This window comes from Thunnus thynnus, chromosome 6 (genome assembly GCF_963924715.1).
Source record: "Thunnus thynnus chromosome 6, fThuThy2.1, whole genome shotgun sequence".
Lineage (NCBI taxonomy): Eukaryota > Metazoa > Chordata > Actinopteri > Scombriformes > Scombridae > Thunnus > Thunnus thynnus.
Genome location: NC_089522.1, coordinates 4,293,036 through 4,320,825, shown reverse-complemented (window position 1 = coordinate 4,320,825; position 27,790 = coordinate 4,293,036). Strand labels below are relative to the sequence as shown.

General features: G+C 39.8%; 2 protein-coding genes across 6 annotated transcripts; both read right to left on the bottom strand.

Annotated features, from left to right (window-relative positions):
- Positions 1-809: 809 nt before the first annotated feature.
- Positions 810-16,064, bottom strand: kif3b (kinesin family member 3B). Of its 4 annotated transcripts, none has more exons than XM_067591337.1 (9): positions 15,920-16,064; positions 13,572-15,082; positions 13,296-13,397; positions 10,154-10,276; positions 9,619-9,737; positions 8,585-8,701; positions 5,415-5,520; positions 4,784-4,995; positions 810-4,556 (listed from the first exon to the last, which is right to left on the bottom strand). In XM_067591337.1, the coding sequence occupies exons 2-9, from the start codon at positions 14,973-14,975 to the stop codon at positions 4,451-4,453; spliced, it is 2,289 nt and encodes a 762-aa protein (XP_067447438.1). In that variant the 5' UTR covers positions 14,976-15,082; positions 15,920-16,064; the 3' UTR covers positions 810-4,450. The 4 variants fall into 4 exon arrangements, with proteins under 4 accessions (XP_067447438.1, XP_067447437.1, XP_067447440.1 ...); XM_067591336.1 differs by having other exon boundaries at positions 13,572-15,079; XM_067591339.1 differs by lacking the exon at positions 15,920-16,064 and adding an exon at positions 15,780-15,880 and having other exon boundaries at positions 13,572-15,079.
- A 241-nt stretch (positions 16,065-16,305) lies between these two features.
- Positions 16,306-25,716, bottom strand: pofut1 (protein O-fucosyltransferase 1). Of its 2 annotated transcripts, none has more exons than XM_067591341.1 (7): positions 25,521-25,716; positions 24,921-25,042; positions 22,214-22,396; positions 21,362-21,474; positions 20,958-21,150; positions 19,272-19,514; positions 16,306-17,454 (listed from the first exon to the last, which is right to left on the bottom strand). In XM_067591341.1, the coding sequence occupies exons 1-7, from the start codon at positions 25,657-25,659 to the stop codon at positions 17,260-17,262; spliced, it is 1,188 nt and encodes a 395-aa protein (XP_067447442.1). In that variant the 5' UTR covers positions 25,660-25,716; the 3' UTR covers positions 16,306-17,259. The 2 variants fall into 2 exon arrangements, with proteins under 2 accessions (XP_067447442.1, XP_067447443.1); XM_067591342.1 differs by having other exon boundaries at positions 25,484-25,612.
- Between the last annotated feature and the right edge of the window lie 2,074 nt (positions 25,717-27,790).

Below are 27,790 nucleotides of genomic sequence, written 5' to 3'. Positions count from 1 at the left end.
AATTCCACCAAAAACAGGCAACATACCATGAGTGAATTCTCTGCCATTAAAGCCCTCGAGAACCTGGCTTCCAATATTGAGTATTCCTCATTACATTAAATATTCATGACTGTATAAGCAACTAACAAATAATCAGAAAAATCTGATTCAAACATTGCTAAATCTTGACTGGAACCTTAAAGTGTGTGACATAATCTTTTTCTAAATGAGCCCCACTCACATGCTGAGAATACAGAGGAATAAAGAACTACAAAAATCTCTTACGGTAAATAACAAAAACTGTTCTAACCAGAAAATAGTCTGTTTCCAGGTGTTTGGGAGTACTACTGCATAGGTGAAAAAAGAAGTATAAAGCCTTTTGGTTCTTCAGAGGGAGCTTTGTGAAATCTGATAAATTGCCTCAAGTGATGTCACTTGAGTCAATGTGGGTTAGGGCTAGGGCTCTTCATGCATGCTGGAGGCTAGCAGCTCCAGGCTACATAAGCTGCTACAAGCATAACACCTGAATCTGCACAGCTGAGTGAATTGGAGTCGCATTGTGGGTGATGTAGGTACCAGGTTTGGACAAGAAAGACAAATGCGTAGAATAAAAAAAAGATATCTCTGGTTCTGCTACATGGATTTTTAACCTTTTTTTTAAAAAAAAACAAAAAAAAACTGCCCATTGTGAGCCTGACAGTGTTTTAGAAGTGCAATTCTAAATCTTTTTAATGTCCTGCAAGATGTTGGCATCACAGACTGGTTATGATGGTGTTATACATCATCAAATACCCTCCTTAAATAACCCCAAAAGAGACAGGACACACTACCACTGTGTAATCAGTAAATTGTCTTTAATAATCAAAAGAAATTTAACAAGTAAAAGACATAGCCAGCCACAGACAGAGGTGCACTAGCATAATCATCATTTGGCTATGAAAACAAATCCAGCACATAAAGGTTGGTCATAAAAGTCTTAGATATGAGTTTGGATCCAGTGATGAAGCTATGGGATACAGATGCAAAGATATTCAATTAAATTAAGACATTCACAATTTGCTCTCCAAATTCCTATGACTGATGAATACTCAAACAACCAAAAGTATTACTCAAGCATGCTAAAAATCATGCGACAGGTATACAGCATTGCAATGTTAGTTACAACAATCAGGCCTTATTCTAAAGATTATGTTTGTGTTTGTGACATTAAAATGTACATTGAACATGTAAATACTCAACTGTAGCGTTAATCAATCTCATATTTCTTTCTATCTCCACCTTTCCAAAATCAATGCCATGCAACAGTTGAGCTTTCATCTTCCAAATACAGAACTTAAAGACTAGAGACTTTAAGTGTAAACAAACAAGAAAATAACCTGTATGTTGCTGAATACAAAAGAAACATGTTACATGAAATAAAATTTCAACATTAAATTACAAAGCTCAAAAAATAAAACAATAATCTATTTTTAAAGATAAACAGAATAGAAAATTATATCTACATCTGTATATAAAAATGAAAGATTATAATAAATTAATTTTTTTCAATATGGAAACCCATTTTCGTTTTTTTCTTTTGGGTTTTTTTGTTTGTTTGTTTTTTTACATCTGCAAAAGTGACTGAGGATTGCCTATCAACAAGTCTATGTTCACTGTTACATATCTAAATTCATAAGGTATGCAGGCTTGGGTCAAACAGCAAGTGAGATCCCTTTAGTTAGACTACTTTAATGGTCTCTTTTTGGGGATACAGGCGTGATTAAACAGACACCATCAACTGCACACAACAAGTATTGAAGAGGATTTCATTTGCCATTTGAGCCAGGCTTGTTGAAATGTCACAGTGGGTTGTAAAACCCCTACACAGAAGCAGCGAGTGGACAGCACACCCCTCACAGTTAGAGTATGGGGAACAGAGAGCAGCAGAGAGGAAGGCTGAACTAGGGAGGTTAAAACTGCATATTATTCATCTGTAGGCATACAAATGGAATGGTTTGTGTATTTTGATCCATTCAAGTTCATTGTGTTTCAACTGCATTTTGTGGAACCACCGCAGTACTGTCAAGAACTCAGCACTCCCCTGGGGTTTTAGTGTTCTGTTATACCAATCAGTTCATTCCAAGGTCCACACTGACCAATAAAAAGGTAGATAAGGTAAAGTAAAACAGAAGGCAGAAGGACACCGCCCTTTGCCTGCTTTCCCTTCCTGTGGCTCTCACCTACACTTACAGGCAGTTGAATGCTGTGCCCAAATGCTCTACCTCTTCGTCTAATGAGTGATCTCCATTCTGACAGGAATGCCAGGATCATGCTTTAAAACAACTCCCTGCTGCTGGAATGAATGAGTAGATGAAGTGATTAAAAAATACTGGTTGAGACGAATATGTGTGTGCACTCCAAACGAAGGAGCAGAGATTAAGGACACAGGTTAAGGCACCTTGGAACCCTGATGAATCTGAGGCACATACCAGGATAGTAACTTTGGAGTGACCCAGGGTGTGGTTAGCATTGACCTCCAGCTAGGAGATCTGGTGTCAGACTTTAAAGTCATGCAACCTAGAGTGTGTCCTGGAAAGGTGTTGAGCTTTCTCTCATCATTCCCCACCTCTGTGTCGTGTGCCCCAGGAAGAACAGCATCTACTGATTACAGCAACTTGTGGCAGAGGCCAAGTGTACTTTACTTTCTGGTCCGTACATTTACAATCATACACATTCATTTAGTTAAAAGAATAGTTGACATTTTGGGAAATATGTTTATTCGCCGAGAATTAGACGAAAAGATCAATACCACTCTCATGTCTGTACACTAAATATGAAGCTGTGGCCAGCAGATTAGCTTAGCTTAGCATAAAGACTGGAAATGAGGGGAAACAGTTAGCCTGGCTCTGTCCAAAGTAAAAAAAAAAAAAAAAAATCTGCCTACCAATTAATAAATGACATTTCTTGGCTGGGAGCAGTGACTTCCTGGAGTCTTGTTGTCCCTATGACATTGCCGGGCAACCAGTGGAAACTACTTGGATAAGCTTATCACCTCTAGCTTCATTGGAGAATCTTGATAAACTTCTACGACCTGCAAAGTGAGGATCACATGACCAATGGAGACAGCCGAGGGTGTCAGTATTTTTCTATATTTTAATTTTAGGTAGCCCTTCTAGCTTGTCTACTTGTACTGTAGAAGGTAAACAATGACGTAGCATAACATAAATGTGCAAAGAGAAAAACAACAGTAAAGCTTACAGTTACTCAGATTTTGAAAGACACATTTATGGATTCTTTCAATATGTATTTGGCCTACTTTCCAATTTCTGTATCACAGTTCTATTATCACAGATTTTTCACTCAAATTCCTTAATGTGTGGGTCTATCGTCCAGCAAAAGTCTTCTACCTGCTCTGTTCAGAATGTCTATCTGGAAAAATGTCAAATAATGAAGAGGACACAGCTCAATGTATTAAATAGGCAACAAATGTCTTTTTCAAGAATCAATTTCTACTGAAATTTAAATATTCTTAAATCAACATCAAACTGACAGCCAGTGTGATCAATTAGATAACATAACTGGCAACAAACATGGCAGCAGATAAACTCGCTAGCTGTGGTGTAGCATTGCTACTCCCATCAGTCATGTGACACTTGCCTCATGTCATAGCAGTTCGTCAAGAGTCCCCCCTAGCTTCATATCTACTGTACAGACACAAGAGTGGTATTATCTTCTCATCCAACTCTTGTCAAGAAAGCCAATAAGCATACTTCCCACAATGTTGAACTATTCCTTTAAGATACAAAACAACACACACACACACACACACACACACACACACACACACACACACACACACACACACACACACACACACACACACACACACACACTTTAAGTTCCACTCTAACATTATCAGAACCCCAACCACGGGATGAAAAACAGTGCAGTATGACATAAATCGATACCTTCAATATTCAGAAACACACTGACCAACACTTAGACACACACACACAGCCTGTAGAGTCCCCACCGTGTCACTTATACTTACAGTAGGACAGAGCACTCACAAAGATCTGGGTAAATATTAAGTGCATTGAGGATACTGCAGTCCATCAATAGGTGTTCTAAGCCCACCTTCATTTTTTTCTGTACATTAAGAACATTGTGAATACATATAAGACATCACTGGCATTTTGCCAAATGCAGGAGAACGATAACAGCAGTGTAGAGTGATGTGAGGCTTCATGTCATGCATGGCTGCTGTCCTGGTGTTGTACTAACTCACACTCAGGGATGATGAAAAGCTCATGACAACAGTTAATAGTGGTGTGGTTACAGTTAAGTTAAAACCTACAAAGCAGCATTAGTCTTAAAGTTTTCTCTGTTGTCTGCAGAATCCAAGATTCTGCCAACCTGGACAAACAAACCCCATTCTCTCAAAGTTGAGTCCCAAAGTGGAAATGTGCGCAGTAAAGGTTGGTGGAAGTTGTCACTTAGGCACCAAGCCGCGGGATTGTGGGTAAAGAGAGGATCCTGAACTGGAAGGGCTGAATGGAGAGGTCGGAGTGCTCGACTTCTTGCCTGTTCTTGGTCGACTGAATGACAGAAAGCCATGACAGATGATTAAACATCAGATGCATTGTGTGATTGACAGCTAAAGGTTGGAGCACACATGTTCAAAGATTTCTTTGATTCCTGTCAAAGTTGATCAAATACAAATATTGCAAGTACCAGTCTAACCACAGCATGTGTCACTTAAAAATGAATATAACTGAAGTCTGAAGGTGGAAGAGAGCTACAGGTGACAGTGGTTTTGACTTACCCAGACTTTGGTTTCTTGAGGCTGCTGCTGGCACTGGCTGGCGGGGTTGGTCCCAAGCTGCTGTGAAAGCCAGAGGCATCTACCTGGATCTCATCCTCATCCCTAAGAGCGTCCTCCAGAGCTGCAGCCACCTTTGGGGCAATAACTGGCTCCTGATACTCTTTAGTGGTCCGAGCCGGCAGGTCCATGTCCAGCATCAGGATGTTTTCAGCCTGGGGGAACAGGACAGGAGACAAATGAGTCAATCCAGGTACCTTGTGTACGCAATGAAAGTTAACAAATATTTTTAAATGCGAGGGCTAGCATAAAAAATAAATGTGCTTATTGCATTTGATCATTTTGCACATTAATTGGGAAAATGTTTCACATGATATGTACATTCTGAATTTTTGTGCAGCTTGTCAACTTGATTTGATTTTGAATTTGATTGTCTTTGTAACAATCACTTATGATAGATTGCATTGTTTGGTTGTCTATACAGATCAATCTGCTGTATATGTGGCATCATCAGAGAAACAGGAAGAAGATGAGGAATGCAGAGGCATTTTTGTGGTTTTTATTGTATTGACTATGCGGTTTATATAAGTGAAAACATTAATCAAGAGAAAGGTGAGGAGGACGTGCAGCTTACTTTGTATCTCATGTCAGGCTTAATCATCATGGCCATGTGGGCGTGTTGACTTAGAGGCCTCCTGTAGCCAACTGCAGACAAAGGCCTGGTCATCATCTGATGGTCACTGAAGCATACAGTCACAGAGTTAGACAGTGTGTATTGCATCATAGGGAAATGCACTGTTCTACACCTGTCCTGTTTAACTGCACTATAAAATTGAACCCAAGTCAATCCTAAAGATTGATATCTGATATATTATAATGGATCTGAATCATATCAAATGCAGATCCTTTCTTTACTGTGCTCCACTTGGTTTTGTCCATCGCAGCCTACTAGTGGATAGGATAACAGAAACCATCAGTTTTCTTTATATTCATATTACAGTGGAAACCGCTTATAGTGGTCATTTCCATCCGGGTCAAATTGATCATTATAAGCGGATGATTATTATAACCGTTTTTTTTCTTTTTCTTAATTTCTCATACAGATTACCATCTTATTGACATTTGTATATTTATTACATGAATATAAAGTAATGAAACAGGCAGCTTTGCTATTTACTGAATTTTATGAAAGTTTCAAAATACAGCACAGCTGTTTCAAATGCTTGTTGTCTCACTGCTGCATCTCGTTGGCTCATTTTTGGCAGTTTGTCATAACCTTCAAGGAGACTATGTTTTTCATTGAGAGAAAATTACTTTTTTCTTTTCTTTTATCTTTTTTTAGGGTGCGGGGGTGGGGGCCGCAGCGACAAAGTTGAACCAGTATCAACTTTTGGAGAAAAACAACCTATAACGCTGTACTAGGAAGAGGGGAGGACATTTCTCTTCATTTGATAACATTAAAAGTAAAGTTAGGCTTTGCTAATGGCTTCCCGACTCATTTTTAAAAAAGACGAGAGAGAGAGGTCGAGCGAGCTAGAGAGTGGATGAGGAGAGTGAGAGTGGAAGCGAGAAAGCCAGTGACTGAGAGGAACAAAACATTATTTTCTGATTGTTTCACGGTGGTTACAAATAAACACGTCCACAACCACACCCCACGCCTCCACACAACCCTGCAGAGGTGCAATGCATTGCCTGATAATGGTGCCATGAAACATGAATAAGAGCCTGTTTTTAATTAGGTTTTCTTTTAGGGTAAAAAGAATGCCTTGTGATTGACTATGTTAAATATTGCTCTAGTTCATGATATATATATATATATCATGTATATATTATAATTACCTAAAAAGCAGACATTAGGAATTTTATCCATAAAATTTCTTAGAGACAAAATGAAATAAAGAATAAATTTCCCAGTTTTAGTCCTGTGTCAACTTATCTTTTGTATGTCAATAAAACATTTGAGTATTTTTATATCAAAATCCCTGGCTTTTCTGTTCCTGTAATACACTTTCATATATTCGATAACTCAACTTGAACTCAGGGGTATAAACAAAAATGTGTCCAATTAAATGTGATTTTGGCCAACTAGCTAACCACACCCATCATACAAAACCAGCACTTGAGCGCTTGTGGATCGTTGTAGCTAGCAGAGTAATATAGTGGGAGATAGGGACAGGGAGAGTTGTGTGTTTGGATATCATTAGGCAAAAACTTTGTTTTCATTTCCAAAGGAATGTGGCTGAGGTCTGATTTATTCATTTCTCCCTTGTCCTCCTGATCCAACAGCAGGTGAAGGAGTGAGGTGTGTGTGTGTGGAGTCCTCTACAGCTCCATATCACACTGTATTCACAAAACCATTCCCACCTTTAAGCGGTCCAATCAAATTTAAAGAATTTGAATGAAATCTTCATGTTTCCTACACAACCTCCACACTCAGTTTCCCTACTGATTTTCCAGAAAACGTATTATATAATAATATAATACAGTATATAGTGATATAATAACTTCTTTATATCACAATATACTTTTTATCAATACCGTGACAGAGGAATTCATTCATATAAAGAAGTTGTTTTTGATAACAAAAACATAACAGTTGTACTGATTGATCTATAAACAGCAGACATTTGATCAAGAATGCTCATAAAACTTGTAAAAGTCAGACGCCTCGCGGTTTGGAAATTAAACTGCTGCTACATAATAGGACATAATGCGTGTCACTGAACAGCATGCAGATAACCAAGGCAAACCGGAGCTCGGTGCTCCAGTTGGATCTACATGGAGAGCCTAGGGTAGCAGGCTAGCCTCTCAGCTAACGTTAGCCCATTAGCCCCAGCTCTCCATGTGGATCCAACCGGAGCACTGAGCCCCGGTTTGTTATTCAGGTTAAAGTGGGAAGAAGCAGTGAGTCTGACGGGCAGCTTGAGTGAAGTGGGTGGGGCCTGTGGAGGAAGCACTGGGACCGTCAGGGAGAAACAGTCTGGCGAGGAGCTGCTATGTTTGGCTGCACAGACAGGAAACACTTTGGCTGACAAGATGTACTACTCTGTTTGGAAAAACAACAACTTCTTTTTGGTTTATAAACGCGGTTGGCAACCTGCTTATTAGGTGCATTACCGCCACCTTCTGCTCCAGAGTTTGGACCAGAGATTAAATCCTACACATTAATCCTGTCTGTCTAATAAACTCAAAGAAAACTCTACTGCTCCACCCACTTGGCAGGTTCATTAAAGTTTTAACGCTGAGCTCCTGCACTCCAGTCTTCCTAAATTCTTCCTTCATATATTGTCTTTCTTGATCACACTTCACAATCTTCTACAATCTATGCTTGCATGCACAATAGTCTCCTCAGCCAGCTGGAAAAAAATATGTACATATATCGGTATCTGCATCACCAATCGACCACAATGCGTTGGAAATATCGGCATATCGGATATCGGCAAAAAATCCAATATCGTGCATCCCTTACTCGAACAATAATACATCAAAAAACATTGATATGTTTACATCTCTAAACAGTGAATGTAATGTCCATTGGCCCCCTGTGGTTACACCCCTCTGCACACAAACGGCCCTTCAGCTGGCATGCTGGCAGGGAAGAAGTGAGCAGAAATAAGGGAGTACAAGCTCTTTCAATGGCAGAAAATAGTGCAGGTTTGAATCCAGTGCTGCCCCTAATCTTTTAGAAAGATCCATCATACAAGCTGTTCACTTTAACACAACATATGTACTCAAGGTGGAGCACTAAATCTATTTAACCAGAGGAAGAATGCATAAGTATGGTGTAAATATGGTGTAACTTACTCCTCTATACGTGTGATAGGCCTCATCTTCCAGTATTCATCCTCCTCGTCGAAGAAAGCCCTGTTGACTATTTTGTTCTTCTCCTCTGAGGGAATGAAGTTCTCAATGATCAGATGCCTGGAAGGCAAACAGACGAGCCATTACACAGAGGTGGTTGCAGCACAAGCAGAGAAATGATCAGATGAGACCAAATGAATATAAACACATAGACAGTCTTGTGTCTCTTTCTCTAATATGTGTTAATTATTACAATGAGACAAGAAGTCTCCTGGTTTGAGGCAGTCGTTTAGAAATACAACACCTAATAAATTTCACATTAATTTATAATTACACATTAATATATTTAAGAGGAATCTGTCTGAACTAAAGTTGCAACAATTAGTTAATTAATTGGTGAGTCAATTGACAGAAAATTAAACCAGCAACTGTTTTGAAAATCATTAACAGTTTTAGTCTTTTTTTAAGGAAAAATGCAATGCAAAATGCGAGGATTTGATGCTTTTCTTTGTCATATATGAAAGTAAACTAGGTATCTTTGGGTTTTTAACTGATGGTTGAATAAAACAATCTGATTACCTTGGAACAGATTATTTATATTCATTATATTCTTACATTTTATAGACCAAACTGTTAATCAATTAACAGAGAAAATAAGTGGCAGATTAATCAAAAATGAAACTGATTGTTAGGTGCAGCCCTAGTACGAACTGGTCTGACTAGATCCTAAGAAAGTAACAGTACACCTAGAAAATAATTTCTTAGTCTTATCCATTATTTAAGCATCATGTTAGCATGTAAGATCAAGTGTGTGTTCGTAATGCACACAGATACTTTCCATTGCCAATCTCTTTGCAAGAATTATTCCATAGACTGAGTGTTTAAGTCTGACAAGAAACAGTGTGACAGCAGATCCAGTTTGGAGATGATCATCATTATCCTCCTCAGCCACTGCAGACTGTGTTCGTAATAGACAAAATACAGTTGGAATCCATGTCTCTCTGGCAAGCCGGTAGTGCGATAAGCAGGCTCCATACTTGAGTTTGAGATCCCTGGTGAGCTCGTTCTGGGTCTGTTCCAGCTCCTGGCGCTCGTTGATGTGTGCCTCCTGGATGTCGTGGATTTCTGCCTTTACTGCCTGCAGCTTGGCGAACAGCTAGAGGACAGAAAAGGAGAGTGGAATCCAGGGTTACATGATTAAAAGGACTTTTAGAATATTCTGCCTTAGAATTTGGCTCAGATATACACCTGATTGGACTGGGCCAATAATGTATTCTTACCTGATTTGAAATACCTGACCTACTCACTGAACTGAGCATTTCATTACCAGACACAAAAAGCCTCACAAGTGCTGTCCCTCAGACTTTCCAAATAAAACAGTCTTGCTGTACCTATGCTTTCAGAGGATCACATGCATATTTATGCTAACAGTGTATATTCATGTACTCAGAATATGTTCATTGTGTACAGCACCCGGACTAGAAACACATGCAGAAAACAGTTTTAAGCCGGTGTGGATGGGAGACAGGAAGGACAGCCATTAAGTACACCGGCTGAGGTTGCAGCCGCTACCTTTTTCAGCTTCTTGGTTTTGATGTCGACCTCCTGCTGCAGAGAACTGTAGGTCTCCTTCAGCTCCAGAGTCTCCTCGTCCCGACACTCCATCTGTTGCTGCATCTCTCGCTCTCTCCGTTTCTGGAAACACACACAAAATCATCCATTCACAACTTTAGACCACAAAAACTAATCACTTTGCAGCTCCCACACACTATGTTATCTTCACTCTTTATTATTATTATATATTTATTTTGCCGTTTTTCAGCATCTAACTAGTCCTACACGATTTGTTGATGAACTTCATTTCAGATGAGACCAAATGTCAAATTGTACATCCCCATAAGGAGATGCTATTACTTTTATCATCTCTAGCATATTCCGTTGATTTTATATAATTTTTTAAATCATTAAAATTTATAATGGAAAGTCAATGGGAGCAATGTTTGAAAGCTCATATCTCAAAAACTAAAAGTGCTAAAGTGTTAAAATTGATTGACAGGTGGCCTATGTGGAAATATGTAACATATTTCAAGATGGGATTTATAGCGCCACCATGTGGTCAGTTATTACGTTTTTACTTATAACTCATGAACCGTGAGGCCTATCCAAACAATTTTTGCAGTGTATTCCTTGGATGGTACTAAGTCGACTGATATAGGCCACGCCCATTTGCATCTTGAAAATGTTTCCGCCATTTAGAACACATTTTTTGCTTCTTTTGGCACATTTTTCATCCAATATTCACCAAACTTGGTACATACCATATTTAGATGATCCCGAACAGAGCTTATATCTTCATTTTTTGGTATCACTTACCACTTGTCTGTAATTGTTTATCAAACTTTTAAGGCGTGGCCTGATGCATTTAACAAGCCGTAATTTTTCAATGCTGATTCGAATCGACACTAAATTTGAGAATCTTGTGCATTTAATGACAGCCCACAAGGGGGCGCTACTGTAATATTATAACATGATATTTCTACACTTCTGCTGTCTTCAGTGAAATGAAACTTGGTACACAAATTCTCCATGTCAGTGTGAAAAACATAGTGAAAGATGGTGCCAATAGCTCGACCTTGTGGCCATTAGTGAAACACCACCATACTACTTATTCAGTTAAATATCTCTTAAATTCAACATTTCATGGTGACCAAATTCAGCAAAATTATACAGACGGTGATGTTGAACAAGTGTGTGGTATTTGATATATATATATATATATATATATATATATATATATATATATATATATATATATATATATATATATATATGTAGTGGATTTTTTAGTCATCCTCATTCTCTTCGTTCTTCAAAGGACATCTACGTGTTTTTGCAAGAGAAGCGTTGCTCCGTTAAGGAATAAGGCAGTGCGTGTGTGTGTGTAAATGTGCGTGTGCAGTTGCGCGAGCGCAGAGAGCGAGCGGTAGAAACATGACGTGAACATGAGCGGAGCTAAGTTGTCATTCTGGCAGTAAATGTACAGTACAGACTGTGTGTCAGTTAATAAATGCAGCAGCTCCTCAAGAAAATACTCATCTATCGAAGGGGGTTAACCCCGAAGTTAGCAGTAACGCGTCAGCTTAACTTGACCAGGCTCACTTAAGGTGGACTGACTTTTAAGGTGGACCAGCAATTCTCATTTTAGTGTCAATCTCAGCCGCTCTTTAACAGAGAACGGAGAAGTGTGTGGCTGATGAGTCTCTGTCATATAACCCGCCCCCCCACCCCACCGCTCCAAAGTAATAAAATATAAACAACAACAAGTACCAAGATGTGAAATCGAAGATGTGTGATAATGGCTGATAATGAATAGGGATACACAATGGATGGGAAATTGCTACAAACCAACAGACAAATGCTTAGATGGTGATTCGTAGTTTTATCTACTCTTCCAGCCACTTTATCAACTGATAAAAGACTGTCTGGAGGTGACTTTCAAAAGCTCCATGATACATCTATCAACAATAATGAAATTTAAAAAAAGAAAAAGAAAAAAAAAAAAAAAAGTCTGATCACATCACATACAGTTTTTGTTCCAGACTGTTGTCATGTTGATGTGGCGCTGCACATACCACAAACTACACTACTGATCTCAGACCAGGTGTGCTGATTACAAGATGGGAGAAATCAAAGACTGAATCGAATGATCACGATGTTCAACACAAGCATGCGAGAAGTTACTGTGGGGAAAATTCTTCAGATTTTCATGTGCAGATGTGAAGCATTCTGTTCCAGACACATACTGTACTTGTATCAAACATAATTGCAGACTAATAGCACTGCTGGGATTGACATGAGGCACAGGAAAGATTCTGGCAGAGAAGAGAATATGAATTAACCTTTAATCTACAGAAATGGACCTCCTGCTCTGCTCTGTATATTTTGTCTTTGATGCATCCTACTATGTCTTAATTTCCAATTAAACTCAAACAATTACTGTCAAAATAGTTTAATAACCCATTTACTCCAATGTGCATAATTCTAGCGCTTGAGTTCCACCCAGAATATTTTGGCAGTGCACCACTTAGCTGCAGCATGCCGGTAGCATGGTCACTGATGTATGCTCGTCGGCTTAGCCAAGGTACCCTGGTTACCCATGCTTATGTAGCGTCACTGCTGTCATTATTAAAATATATGCCTTTATCTATATTGTGTCTCCTGCATCCCCCTCCCCTCTCTGTGACGGTCAGCTTTGAGTGAAGCCGTTTGAACAACTATAAACACATTTGATTTCCGACAAATCAGCATAAAACAGTTGTCAGCAGGCGTCCTGACTGCTTTTTGACTATTTTCTTCTTTTCTTTTTTTTCTGCTGTACCGAAATCATACTGAATCGTGACCCCAAAACTAAGGTATGTACTGAACTATGCTGCGCTTGTGTACCGTTACACCCCTAGTGGATTCCATGTCAACTTCAGGGTTTTTGTCTCAGAAATTCATCTGGGGCAAGCAAATTGCAGTCAAGTCTTGCAGTCTTCACTAGACACTAACAAAATCTCAAAAATTTCACGTCTTCTCACTCCACCTTGTTCTTGCTACATTGAAAACAACTATTCTGTCAGCTGTGATCGCATTTTTGCTCACTTGTGACCTCCAATTAAGAGAAAATGGTTCATTTTTCAGATGTTTGTACAGCTTTAACCTGATATTATACCTGCTCAGCTATTTCCTGCCTCTTCAGTTCCAACATCCTCTGTTGTTCATTGGTGTGATCCACAATGTTCTTCCCCCCTACTAGGAGCTTACTCTCCATCGCCTGGAAAGAAAGAAAAGAAAGGATAAAACCAATTTTAATCACATGGGGCAAAAGGCAACTGACTTTCCACCAGCTGAGCTACATGAAAATTGCAAGAATTAGACCAGGAGCACATGGCAGGCAGCAGTTGCAGATGCATGCTGCATTTACAGTAACACTGGTAAGTCTGCTTACCTTAACTTTAGCTGAAAGCATCTCTCCAGCCTCGCGCTCTCTCTTCAAGTCTTCCATTTTCCTCTCCTTCTCTTTAAGCAACCGAACTTTCTCCTCAGCCACCAAACTGTGATCCTCCATGATAGCCTTCCTCTCTCTCTCCAGCTTCTCCTGCTGCTCCCGCCAGTAATCCCCTTTGTCCTCTCCATCTTCATCATCATCCTCCGTCTCTCCTTCTTCCAGGTCCTCACTGTCGCTCCCCTCCCCGGCCCTCCTCCTCTGCCTCCTCCTTTTCTTCTTTCCTGAGCGCTTTTGCAGCTGCTCCTTCAGCCTTGCAATCTCCTCCTGAAACTCCCTGAGCAGGGCATCCTTGGGGTCCTCGTTGATGCGTGGTTTATTCTTGATGTTCTTAGCCCTGTTGGAATAGCGCAGTGTTGTTAAGGTCTCCTCCACATTGTAGGATGCCGGGCCAATGTTGGCAACCATGACAGTGCGAGCGTTGCCCCCCAAAGAGTCCTGCAGCAGACGGGTGAGTTTTGAATCTCGGTAGGGGATGTGGCTGCTCCTGCCGTCCACCAGAGCTGATATGACATTCCCCAAAGCAGAAAGCGACAGATTGATCTTTGTGGCTTCTTTAAGTCTCTCCCCCTGAGCGCCAGTTTTGGTCTGCCTTTCGCTACCGGCTAAATCTACCAGGTTCAGTTTTCCTACTCTGATATGGTTCTCTCCATCCACACCCAACTCACTGCACTCAACTGTAATGACAAAGATGGCATGAGAACGGGAGCTGTGCTCATTCATGTTGGTGGCACCCACAGAACGATTCTGGTTGCCCACATTCATGACATGTTCAATCTCCCGCACACTCTTGGTGACAAATGACGAAAGGTCTTTAACATACACACCCGTATCAGGCCTCTCCCTGAGCTCCAGACGATGTGATTGGTCCTTGGAGAGCAAGTCTCTGATCTCTTCTTGATAAATTTCTAGATATGATGCTCTCACCAGGTACTGCTGATTCTGGGAGCGTGAAATGTGAGTGAAGATGTGCTCAAAGGAGTTGGGGATCACTCCTCTCCTCTCTGGATCATTTCTTACCCCCTCCATAGTGTACGTTTTCCCTGTACCTGTCTGTCCATAGGCAAAAATGGTCCCATTGAACCCCAGAAGAACAGAATCCACCAGGGGCCTGAAGGTTTCATCATACAGATCTATTTGTTTAGAGTTTGAGTCATAGACTGAATCAAAAGTAAAGACTTTGGGGAGTTCACTGGCTGAAGTCTCCCTGGGGTTCCTGACAATTATTTGGCCTAATTTGACATCAACAGAGACCACCCTCTCAAACTTGGCTGCCCGCTCCTTTTCATTCATGGGGCGACAACGGACCACCACCTTGACTGACTCAGAGCTCTTGCTCTTGGACATGTTGTGGTGTGGCTGCCAACCCACACGGCCTGGCACTTTGTATCCTTTGTCTTTCAAGAACAGCTTCAGGAACAATTCGCCAGTAGAAATGCTCACATCAGAACCTGCTGGGCAACACACAATCAATGATTATTACCAAACTTGAAATGGCAATTGTCATGATAACACATTGCTAACCTTGATGGTTAATGCATTACACACATTTTTACATGCAAACTGATATACTCATTCACGTTCAATACAATATAGAGTTATTGCTAGACTTTAAAAATGATATAACCTATCTATCCTGTCACTGGCACCTGTATGGCAGTTCTACGTTCCCTAGTCTTGTCAACTTCTTATACGTTGAAACACTAGATAAGCTTGGTAAGACATTTCATGCTATCGCATAACACCACAACAACACGCATGAGAACTAATGAGGTTAAATTTAGTGGGTCACAATGAAAAAACTCTTCCTAATTGACCAACAGTGGGAAGCGCATTTACACAGTTCTGACGATTAGGTAACATACCGGCCGGTGCTAACTAAATTTAACGTTAGCTAAATTTAACTGGCAGCTATAAACTGCTAGATCACTAACGTTCCTCAACGTTGGACCGTCAGGTGATGAAGTGACAGTCGTTGGGAGACCTCTGACAGCAGCAGCATGTTGATAAATGATTTGTCAAACTAGCGGGTCAGCTAACCAACATTAGCTGGTGCAAAATGTAGCCCGCAACTAGACCACAAAACCGGCCTAGCAACGGCAAACACACTGGTAACCTAAGCTACAAGTCTGGTAGCAGCATTAACGTTACCTGGCTAACGCGAGTAGCGAGGGCACAAATAAATTCACCATAACGCCATACAAAAATAAAAATAACAAATGAGACTTAACATCCGTGCAATACAAACATAGTTTTACATAAGACGCACTGAAACGTCGTTTAAAATTTACCAGTGGGCTAATCCAAAACTCCCAGTCAGCCATTAGCCGCTGCTCATCCCCGCAACGGTCACTGAGTTGCCAGATTCGAGCACAACCACCCGCAAAAGACGTACGTGAGAAAATACATTAACCCAAATAAAACATGTCATTCTGAGGTAGGTATGAACAGTTTGGCATACAGTCGCAACAAAAATCTTAATATTCATTCAGTTGTGAATAACGAGGTCGCCCACATAAATACATTATGGGGAATGTTCAAAGTATCCTCGCATATCTGGCAACCGAGTCTCTACACATAGCTTAGTATATCAGCTGATTCAACTGTACTCACAGCTGAGCTTCCAGTGAGGGAGGTTAACCATACATCCATGAGGTTAACAGGCAGAGTCTGTCGGTTCTTTAAAAATTAGTGTGCATCACTTTATTGGTGAAAAGCATTATAGTAAAACATTCAACTTCAAAATCGACACATTCACTGCTTTCACACAGAGGAATACTAATGACTTGCATTTAATCAGTTCAACCAGTGCAAATAGTCTCTTTAGTATCCCCAATCATCCTTGAAGCATTTGCGTACATTCACTGAATTAACAACACCATCTGCAAAACATTCAGACCAGGGTTCCACAGTTTGTCAGTTTTTGGTCCTGATAAATTGAGAGGTGGAAAGACTGTCTCCTTTTTCCTCCCTATAATTAGTATGAGGATCGGTTACTGCGCTCTCCTTGGAATGGAGGGCAAAGAGGAAAGGAAAGAACGAGCTGGAAAGAGATCGGAAAGGAAAGGTAGGGAGAGAAAGAGAGGAGGAAAAGGGCAAAAGACAGTGATAGGGAGAACATGATCGCTGACATTGTCTTTTCCCTGGTTCACTGAGGTCACCAGAGGTCTATCCAACATGGCAGCAGCTACAGAATATGACTGTAGCTGAAGGAAATGTTTGTGCTTCTCTGACGGAAAGGAAAACTGGCTTCAGTATGGTGAACAAAATCAGGTAGCAAAAACTCTGAAGAAGCCAAATCTTGAGAGGGAACATATACTTTTTGAATGTTGATGGATTTTCTAGTAGGGAACAGACAAAAATAAAAGTGTTTCTTGGTAGCAGCAGTGTTATAACATTTGACAAACATCTCACTACTGATCTGCTACATCCTCTCCTACAAGCCCTAGCCCCATTCACACAGATTGAAACCCATGCTAAAATTGGACCTGCCTGCGCCTTAACTCCTAGTCTTGCTTCAGACATTATAAACAATCACGTCACATATGATATTCTCTGCTTTCTACATGCTCTCCTGGCATGACAGTCATCCAGCATTAGTGTCCAGAGGGTGACCATGTGACATTTGTGCTTAGAGTTCTTCTTTGTGATTTACTTTCCCGGGCTTGTCCATGCCAAAAAAGGAGGATGGAAGGCTGTGGACATCCCGCTCTCTCTTTACAAATGCGGAAAAGGATGAGACACAGTTGCCGATGAAGTGGTCAGCTCGGCCTAAGATGTACAGGTCCATTTGGGCTGAGTCAGGTTGGAGACTAACCACTTTTACCTGTAGAAGCCAGAATAAAACACAAATAAACAACCAGGGAGGAAATGCAATATTTTAACAAATAAAAAGGTGAGTATTTCTCTGTGTCTTCAATCCATGACAGACAATTGTAAGGATTACCGATGTGGAAAACTTGCTCCTGAGAAATTAAATTTCCATATCAGACATATTACATGCGCTACATGAAGGGCTGAATTCAGACTCATGAGTTAGAGCATTAAAGTGCTTCTGAAAACTATGTAAAGAACTTGCTAACTGTGACAAAACCTGTTTTACAAATTGTGCTACAAACAAGCCAGTCAAAAATGTAACTGGTCAGTTTAGGTTACATTTAAGGTCAAACATTCCAGAAACAAAAAGGACTTAAAGAGGGCATATTGTGAAAAACTCACATTTCAGCACGCATATATATTTGGGTCTCTGATGTGCCTATGAACACACAAACTATGAAATGAGACAACCTGGCCAGTTTGGTGTGGGCTGGCTTGCTCTGTATTCTTGTGATTCAACAAGCCATTCAGATTTGATGCCCCTCTTACCTCACTTGGGGCTTCATTGAAATTGTACCATCCCCCATCCATGCCTCAATCTGAGTCTTCACCCAAAAATTTCCCAAGGCCCGCCATGTTTTTTTTTTTTGCAAGTGCCGGCTGGGACCCGGTTAAACTAAGTTAAGCTAAGCTAAGGGCAAAAAATTTGCACATATCTCGGGGCTAGACAGGGGGACAGAGCTGTGGCTTGCTGGCTGGCGCTTAGTAGCTGGCCAGCTTTAAAGGAGAGAGCTGGAGAGCAGAGGTGGAGAGTCCTGTGTTGCTGCTGCTGCTGTCTCATCTTTTGGAGGAATAAACACCCAATTGTGCTCTGATCCTGAGCAGTTTACTGGCAGGAGGAATTTATTTTGTAAACTTTTGGGATTAAATGGATTTATCTTCAAACTGGCTTCTCAACCTAGCCGGAACTAAGTTAACACCAGAGTCACACACCACCACCAATAATAAATATCTGAAATGCCAGTGAGTTTATATAATTTTAAAGTTACACAGTATGTAGATATTTATGTGCATAAACGATAATGTCGTTGCGGCATTAATGCCTTTAGATGATGTTATTTTGAGTGTGGATGGAGCAGCTGCAATGTTAGCATAGCCCTGATCAATCTGAATTCCATTCAGAAGAAAAGTATTTAAAAGTTATTTGCTTGTTGTCTTGTGGACAGACCTGACAAAGCATGAATTCAGACTTTTTAGAAATCAGCATCATGATGTAGTTATTTCAGCATCCATTTGATCCATTTATTGCAATTAAATGACAGCAAAATCTAAGTTTATTTTGGGTTCATTCAGGCTGAGCTTCAATAACATCACCATGCTGGTTGGGGACTAGTTGGTGCCTGCCGTTGCTCGCTGGCTGTTAGGGGCGAATAAATACAAATGATCCTGTGGTTAAACCCGTCTAAGTAACGTGAGGCGTTTGATGTGTTTCCTGCACCGCTATGTTTTCTACGGCAGCCATGTTTCTCTGGGGTTCATGCTCAACAGTTGGCATGGTAGCTGGCACACCCTGCAGAAGAGGGGCGTGAGGTGGACAGGACAGGCACTCAAACCGGTCGTTCTGAACAGGGCTGTTTCAACAGGATGAGAAGGCTGCTGTGGTGCTTGATCCTTGTGGTATTTTGACCAAAGCATGTCAGATACATTTTATTAAGACCTCAGGGAACTGTGTTAACTTGTGAGAAAAGGGGTATAATATGGCCCCTTTAGAGCTTAAGTAACTCATTACATACCTGGGAATGCAATACAGAGGCCAAACAAACCCACCTTGCCCTTGAAGAGCTTTTCAATATCCCTATTGTGGGATTCGGAATCAGTGGCGATGTAGACAGAGCGGGCAGAGGTCTTCTTCACCCACAGCTTGACAGCCCTGCGGATCTCTGACAGGTCCGGAAGGCACATGGTCATGGTGAGAGGCAGGGCCGTCTGGCGATTGTAGCCAACACACTGAGGAGAGGCCATGAAGTGAGGGCCTGCATCACCACTCTTCAGCAATTTGCAGGCATTTTGCTGTAAGGGTAGATTAGGCAAGGCAACATTATTTCTGTAGCACCTTTCAACAACAAGGCAATTCAAAGTGCTTTACATAAAACATAAATAGCATTAAGAAAAGAAACACAATGCCATATAAAAAGCATAAAAAGACACATAAATAGGATTTAAAAGAAATAAAATGAAACTTAAGATCAAATAAAATGGCAGATTAAACAGGACAATAAAAATTATAGTGCAGCTACAGTGCAGTGTGAGATATATAAATAGTGGCAAATTACATTTAATAAAAGGCAGTGGCAAACAGAAAAATCTTACACCTTGATTTAAAGGAGCTGGGAGTTAAAGCAGACTTCAAGTTTTCTGGTAGTTTGTTCCAGATAAGTGGTGCATAAAAACTGAATGGTGCTTTACCATGTTTATTTTTGACCGGGGACACAGAAAGCAGATCTGTCCCGGATGATCTGAGAGGTCTGGACACTTCATAACGTAGCAGCAGAGAGATCAAAAATGTATTTTGACCCTAAACCATTCAGTGCCTTATAAACCAACAGTAGTATTTTAAAGTATATTCTTTGACAGACAGGAAGCCAGTGCAAAAATCTAAGAACTGAAGTGATGTGATCTACTCTCCTTGTCTTAGTGAGGACTAAAGCTGCAGTGTTCTGAATCAGCTGCAGCTGTCTGATTGTTTTTAGAGAGACCTGTTAAGACACCATTACAGTAGTAAAGTGTACTGAAGATAAACACGTGGACAAGTGTTTCTCAATTCTGCTGAGACATAAGTCCTTTAATTCTTGATATATTCTTCAGGTGATAGTAGGCTAATTTTGTAATTGTGTTAATGTGGCTATTAAAATTTAGGTCTGAGTCCATTACTACAACAAGTTTGGTTTGTTGTTTTAATGTTGGCACGAAAAGAGCAAAACCAACAATAAACTGATCCCACAAGCAAGTATTCTGTGTGTATCCAAAGCCTGATTTATCTTATTCCTTGGTGCCACAGAGCTTCATTGTTGTCCGAATATTATTAGAAAAGCATCAGTGAGTCACCGCGTTGCACTGGGTGACATGTTCCTTCATTACCATGAACATACACTCTGTAGTTTATTTTGACTCAGTCCCACACACACCGTCCTCATACCTCTTGGTAAGCAGTTAATGTATGTGCAACAACAAAAATTAGATTTTCAAAGGTCAACCTTATAAATATTAGAGGAGGGTGGGTGCTATCTGTGCAAAAGTTAAAGATTTGTCACAGATACATGTTCATAATAAAATGATTTATAGTGAACATCATAAAATAGAAATAGTAGATGATTTTGTTTGATAACATGCAGAAAGACAGGTGTGAACTTTTATTTATTAATGAAAACAGAACTTTGATACCTGTGATATATATGTGTTAAGATGTGACTCTGTATTTGAGCATATGGATGAATGAGAAAATTACAGGCTCACCCAATCAATGCCAATCCTGAGGTGAATGCCAACGTACGGCCTGGTCAGCAGGGTAGAGATGTGCTCTTCTCCTTCCTTCACCATTTTGTGTGACCACACCACATAGCGCTGCAGGCCCACATGCTCCTCTATCACTGGGAACTGGGCAGGAGCTCCAGGCATGGCTAGGACAGGATGCTCAGAGGGAGAGAACCTATTTCATTAGGGGAAGCATAATAGAAATCTTCAGAGGAGGCACCAACTTTGTCATAAAAATGAATGTAAAATTAATTATTATGTTTCAGGCTTATGAAGTACAGACATAGAACACTGCGCAAATGTCATTTAATGGTAAAAGGTATTTTTCATGTTCTACGTCTGCTATGACAATCCTAAATGTATCTGACTCTCAAACAGGTACTCACTTCTTCATCCACTGAGGCTGATAATAGGCACTAAAGGAAATACCACCAAACAAGACAGACATGTCAAATTCCACACCAGCATAGTTCCAGAATGGACCAAATGGGTTCCCATCCTGAAAGTGGACCAGAACCGTCCCTCCATGTTAGAACAATAAAACAGAAGCCTGATCACTTTGAGCTTGTGGTTCATAACACTACGTAATACAACTTTTGTTCCTAAGTAGAAAGTGTTATTTCTTAATTGCTTATGCCTAAAAAGTATAGAAAATGGCTGTTTATTCCCTTCAAACTTTGCTTTTGTGACCTGGACAATGATATTTTGAAATGTACCTATTTCCGATGGTAAAATGAGCGAATTTGCAAATATTCATTCACATTACGTCAGAAAAACAACATATGAATCAAAATTAACATGTATTCATACTAAAGTTATGCAAAAATGACCACAAAAGAAAATAGGTAAATTTCAAAATATCACTGTTTATAGTTTTGAAGGGACTAACATACTTTTTAGACATGAGCAATTAGGAAATAACACTTAATACCAAGGAACAAAAAACAAATAAAAATTTGTTATACAGTGTAATCGGTGGTCCATAGGTCACCAGAGGGCAGCCTTTCACCCTCATGCTTGTCACTTGCATTCACCATCATTTATTAACAGACTGAGCAATACATTCAGTTCTTGCTTTCAAATAAAGCTCACTATATCAAATCTGTTAGGTAGGAGAGTTGATACGTTTGTATCCGAAAGCAGTGATCAATATAAGCAGATAATTACAATCTGTTGTAGTTACGACTCACATTTATCGAATAAGGTCTAGTCAAGGTTCTCCTTCACTGTACTCTCACCTTCATGGGGCAAGATTTCTTGTCTGCACTCCGCTGTGCAGCAGTCTCAAAGCAGTAGGCTCTCCTCTGTCCTGAGAGCCAGTGTTTGGGAGCCAGCTTCTCCATGAAGTCCTCCAAACTGACCACACGGTGGTAGGCAGACAAGGCCTCCAGCTGAAAGAACTCACTATAGGGAACATGGACCTGAATAGAATAGAAAAGATTGGAATAAAATAACACTGTCCAATTCAGGTTGAAAGGAGCCAACAACTACATTTTGAACAACAATGGGGCTTTATCCTTTTCCTTATCCTATTTTCCTTATCTTTCTCCAGGACTGTGTTGCAAATAAGAAAAATACAGAATATCATCAGATATATCCTTAACCTCTTAAAACTCTGCAAGCCAGCGTTCTCAGCTGACATTAGAGTCTTTCAGAGGCTGTAGCGGGCTCAGTTTGGATATGAAGATTCTGGTATATATTAAACTAGAAGACCTTTGGTACCAACCATGTCATGATAGCTTGTCAGGAAGGGGGCTAAATAACATTCTGAAGTCAGGCTAAATTTTGACCAGAGAAAAACTGGCATGGCCATTTTCAAAGGGGTCCCTTGACCTCTCACCTCAAGATACCTGAATGAAAATGGGTTCTATGGGCACCCACGAGTCTCCCCTTTACAGACATGCCCACTTTATGCTAATCTTATGCAGTTTTGGGAAAAAACCATGCCGTTTTTTTGCATGCAGTATAAATGTGTTATTTTCACCTATTCTAAAAATGATGTATTTGAATATTTCTGCATACTGGGGTCCCTAAACAATCTTGGAATTGCATAAATTTGGTATGACTGGAAAGCTGAGACTCTTGTGGATTCAATGATTCCAATTGTATTCATGTGTGTCATTTCATTGTAGTGAGACCATTTTTTTTTTAAAAACTTGACCTCAGTGTATAAAATTATCTATTGTGACCTCTAGGATAGTCACAGCCTTGTGAAACTTTACAACCATGAACTAGAGACCTAGAGCATCCAGAGGATGTATGGCTTTGGTATATTGAAATAAGGGGGTTTCTGAGAAATTTCCAGAACAGAAGTGCTTGCCATCCAGTCACAGAAAAATGCAATTCTTACAGAAATCTCCAAATATTTAAAGTTTTTGATACCAAATCACAGCATGAATTTATCTATGGTGTTCCTTAAGGTCTTTGTGTCTTAATGTGGTATTTTGTAGGGATTTTTGCCTTTTTTTTTAAATCAATTCTCGAGTGCTCAGAAATGATTAATTTTGCAACAAATTAATGTAACAAATGATATCAACTCAAAAAATCCTGCAACAACTTAATGCATGAGAATGGCCATCATATACTTCCATCATAATGTTCTAAGCCCTTACACACTTTAAAAATTTGAATAGGCACACAACCAAAACACAACTATCTTCGGTGTCCTAGCTTTCAGATGATGCATCTATGTGGCACCCCTTAAAAATGGCACGGTAGGAGGGGGGAGTAGAAGAGGTTAATTAAGAAAATACTAAAAATACAATAATAACAATATTATATTATTATTATTTTTAAAAGTGGAAGATGACCCTTGAAGAGTTCACCCAGCCCTGTGTACAGAACCCATATAGGACTTTTCTCAGCAGATACTTTGACAGGAAAACTGCAGGTAGAACAAATAATATTAATAATGGCTGCATTCCATTTAGATTTACCAGTTCCAGGATCTTGATACTGTGCACTGAGGCTCAGTGGGACACTTGATGAAACTGCACTAATGTCCTGTAAATTACTAATTTGCATTGTACAGTATATGTTCAACATTTATTAGAGTTAATGTTTTGGTCCTATCTTTAGTCTATTCTAAGTTATTATCTTATTAATTGTTACATTATATTTTTGCACTTATTGTATATATTTTGGCTTTTTAAATGTATATCTTTCTTACCTGTATGAACACTGAACTAGGTTTTCCTCACTGTCATTATTCCTCCTGTTCATGCTGCCTATTAAAAGATCCCCTTCACATGTGCTTTCAATGTGAGTGATGGGGGCCAAAATCCACAGTGTTTCCACACAGTCATTTTGTGCAGAAATGGATTTAAAAGTTTATCTTAAGCTCATATGAAGCTTCAGCAGTCTGAGTTAGTCATATCAAGTGGATATCTGCCACATTTACAGTCTTTTTAGCATCACATTTCCTCTTTGCGTTTCCCTGTTCAGCTGCAGTAGAAGTATAGTAACAAAAAGAGGGACGTTGGCACTAAAAAGACTGTAAAGTTGAAAGATATCTACTTGATTTGACTCATTTGGACAGCTGAAGCTTCATATTAACTTCAGATAAACTTTTAAATACATTTTTGCACAAAAGGAGGTGTGTGGATTTTGCACCCCATCACTTACATTGTAAGTGCATTATGAAAGGATCTTCTAATGGTCAGTATGAAGAGGAGGAATGATTATGGCAAGAGAAACATGTTTCAATGTTCATTTAGGCTCCTCTTGTTTTAAGACAGACTTGAAAAATTGTGAACCCGTCCTTTAATGTGATTTATGACTTGGCTACTGTAACACTGTCATTTTACTTTGAATTTAATATTAGTAAAATTATATTCTATTTCTTCTTTTCTTTCTTCTTCCATCTAATTTCTAAAAAGCCCTCTTGTGTGATCACCATAAAATGCAGTCAGTGGCAGTTGCTCATATCTCACTGACTGTACTTACATTGGTGTAAGGGGGGGTATGGTGGCGATACACAATCCAGGGAGGGACTGCCAGGGTTCGGTTCAACATCTTTGCAAAGGCCAGAGATCCCAGGAAGTGGTCTGCCTGGTTTCCAAAGCGACCTGAACAATAACATTGGGCACTTTACATTTAATTAAACCTTATGCTCCTACTCATGATGAGAAAATGGGAACTTGAGTGAAAGGCGGGTATGGAAACGTAGAGTAACTTCGAGTGAGATAACGAGTGATTTACTTACACAGTGTAGCAAATAGCTGAAGTTATTACACTTAATATATACCCCAGTTTTTCCCTAAACTCAACTAGCTGCTGTTGCATCCCCTCTCGAGTGACTGTTGAAATACTCTCAAAGTTTTTGTTGACAAGATTTTCATTGATGAATATGATCATATGCAGTATGCAGAAATGACGACTTGCTATCAGAGAAGTTTTGACTCACAAACAGACAATATGTACCCTCTGTCGATATAAATTCTCAACTTCTGAACGAGTGAAGTTTTGGATTCACTAGCTCGGTTCTTTTCATACGACATAATGCACACCATTAATGCCAGTATCAGCTGGTCACAGCTCATTTACCCATGCACGGGCAGTACAACACGTAGCCATTCTCGTCCCACTTCAGCTCTTCTGCAAGCGTCCGACAAGTCTGCAGTAGAAGCGCTGAAAATAAACATGTCAGTATGAGAGCAGAAACGGCTTGTTGCTTAGCTGCCATTGTGGTTCATGTCATATCCCAGCATGCATTGGCTGTCTTCTTCTTCTTTTTCTTCTTCTTCCTGTTCAATGGCAAATTTCCACCATTCGGAGCACTGTCGCCTCCAACTGTTGAAGTACATAGCTCTTAACTCCTTGTTATCAAACCCGTGCTTTGTAGATAAGTGAAGACATGTTTTAAAATAGAATTTCCAGAGTCATTTGTAAAGTGTTTTCAAGTCCATGCGTTCAATCCCTTTATGATCCAGTTCAGTCTTAACAGCTGTCTTTGTCTCATATATTTGAGACGATGAAAAAAGACATGATCCACAGTTTCCATATGACTGCAGCCATCACAAGTTCCGGTTTGATGCTTCCTGATAAGGTTAAATGATGAGGTTAGATGAGTTTAGTTTTGGGTGTCCCAATCTTATTCTGCTGACCAGGACTCCTCCTGCCTAATGCCTTCCTTTAGTATCCCTGTCCCACAGCCTTTGCCACTGTGCCTTAATCCTGTTCCATATAAAAGCTTTTGCCTCTACCTTGCTTACTGATATTGCAACTTCTACTTGGTTTCTATCTAATCCATTTTTGGCAAGACGATCCACAACCTCATTTCCCCGGATGCCCACATGAGCTGGTACCCACAAAAACTGTACATCAATGCCTAATCTAATAATTCTATATAAAGATTGCATAATGTCTTAAAGGATATCCTGTCTGCATCTTGAAGAGGTATGCTTGAGACTAGCCAGGGCTGCACTTGAGTCTGAGCAAAGCGTTATGCAAAGGTTTGACTTCCTCTGTCTATTGTAGGGCTAACAAGATTGCCATCATTTCAACTGCATATGGTCTATGTTCACCTTGACTTTTAACTATTGGACATAAAATGCACTGCTTGTTTTATGCAGTGGCTTTCCACCTTCTTCTTTTTCTTCTTCTTCTTCTTCTTCTTCTTCTTCTTCTTCTTCTTCTTCTTCTTCTTCTTCAGGTTTATTGATCATCAGTGGTGGAAGAGGTACTCAGATCCTTTACTTAAGTAAAAGTACTCCATTACTCCATTACACGTAAAAGTCTTGCATGAAAAATCCCACTTAAGTAAAAGTACATAAGTATTAGCATCAAAATGTATTCAAAGTATTACAGTAAAAGTACTCATTCTCCAATAACTCATATATTATTATTCTGTATATGAGATCATTACATCATTAATACTGAAGCATCAGTGTGTAAGCAGCATGTTACTGTTGTAGCTGCTGGAGGTGGAGCTAGTTTCAACTACTTTATATACAATTAGCTAGTTTAATCCAGTGGTTCCCAACATTGGGGTCTGGCCCCTTCTAAGGGTCACCAGATAAATCTGAGGAGTCCTGAGATGATTAATGTGAGAGGAAAGAACAAATTCTGATACACAAATCTATTTTCAGTTTTTGGATTTCTTCTCTAATCTTTGATTTTTGCTGAAATATTGGATCATTTGAACATTTATTTATTTAGAGGGAAAAATCACTATTTGGTGGAGCTCTTAATAACTCATAGACATCTGAAATGTGACCCCAACTACGCACTGCTTTTTGTAAGACGTCAAAAGCCACAAAGGTTGGAAACCACTGGTTTTATCTTTAATAATGTGTTGTATTTTAAAAGCTTGTTATATTATCCGTTATGTCAAATCTTCAACTGAAAAGTAAGTAACGCTCTAAAATAAATGTAGGGAGTAGAAAGTACAATATTTCCCTCTGAAATGTAGTGGAATGGAAGTATAACATATCAACAAATGGAAACACTCAAGTGGGGGGGCTGTGGCTCAGGAGGTAGAGCAGGTCGTCCACTAATCGGGAGATCAGTGGCTCGATTCCCAGCTCCTCCAGCCTACATGCTGATCGGTCCTTGGGCAAGATACTTAACCTCAAATTGCTCCTGATGGCTGTGCTATGGTTAGTTTTCTCTGATGGGCAGGCAGCCCCTGTACCCATTCAGCGTATGAGTGAGTGTGATTTGTAGTGTAAAAGCGCTTTGAGTGGTCGGAAGACTAGAAAGGTGCTATACAAGTACAGTCCATTTACCATTTACCACTTAAAGTACAAGTACCTCAAAATTGTATAGTACAGTACTTGAGTAAATGTACTTAGTTACTTTCCATCACTGTTGAT

What these genes read in the sequence shown, in the direction of transcription:
- kif3b (XM_067591337.1), bottom strand. Translation starts at nt 14,975, where the DNA reads ATGTCCAAGAGCAAGAGCTCTGAGTCAGTCAAGGTGGTGGTCCGTTGT. An exon ending in GGCAGGAAATAGCTGAGCAG is followed by an intron (nt 10,277 to 13,295) that starts GTATAATATCAG and finishes GTGTGTTTCCAG; the next exon opens with AAACGGAGAGAGCGAGAGAT. An exon ending in CTCAAGAAACCAAAGTCTGG is followed by an intron (nt 4,557 to 4,783) that starts GTAAGTCAAAAC and finishes TCTGTCATTCAG; the next exon opens with TCGACCAAGAACAGGCAAGA.
- pofut1 (XM_067591341.1), bottom strand. Translation starts at nt 25,659, where the DNA reads ATGGCAGCTAAGCAACAAGCCGTTTCTGCTCTCATACTGACATGTTTA. An exon ending in ATACCCCCCCTTACACCAAT is followed by an intron (nt 22,397 to 24,920) that starts GTAAGTACAGTC and finishes TATTCTATTCAG; the next exon opens with GTCCATGTTCCCTATAGTGA. An exon ending in AAAAGCTCTTCAAGGGCAAG is followed by an intron (nt 17,455 to 19,271) that starts GTGGGTTTGTTT and finishes TGGCTTCTACAG; the next exon opens with GTAAAAGTGGTTAGTCTCCA.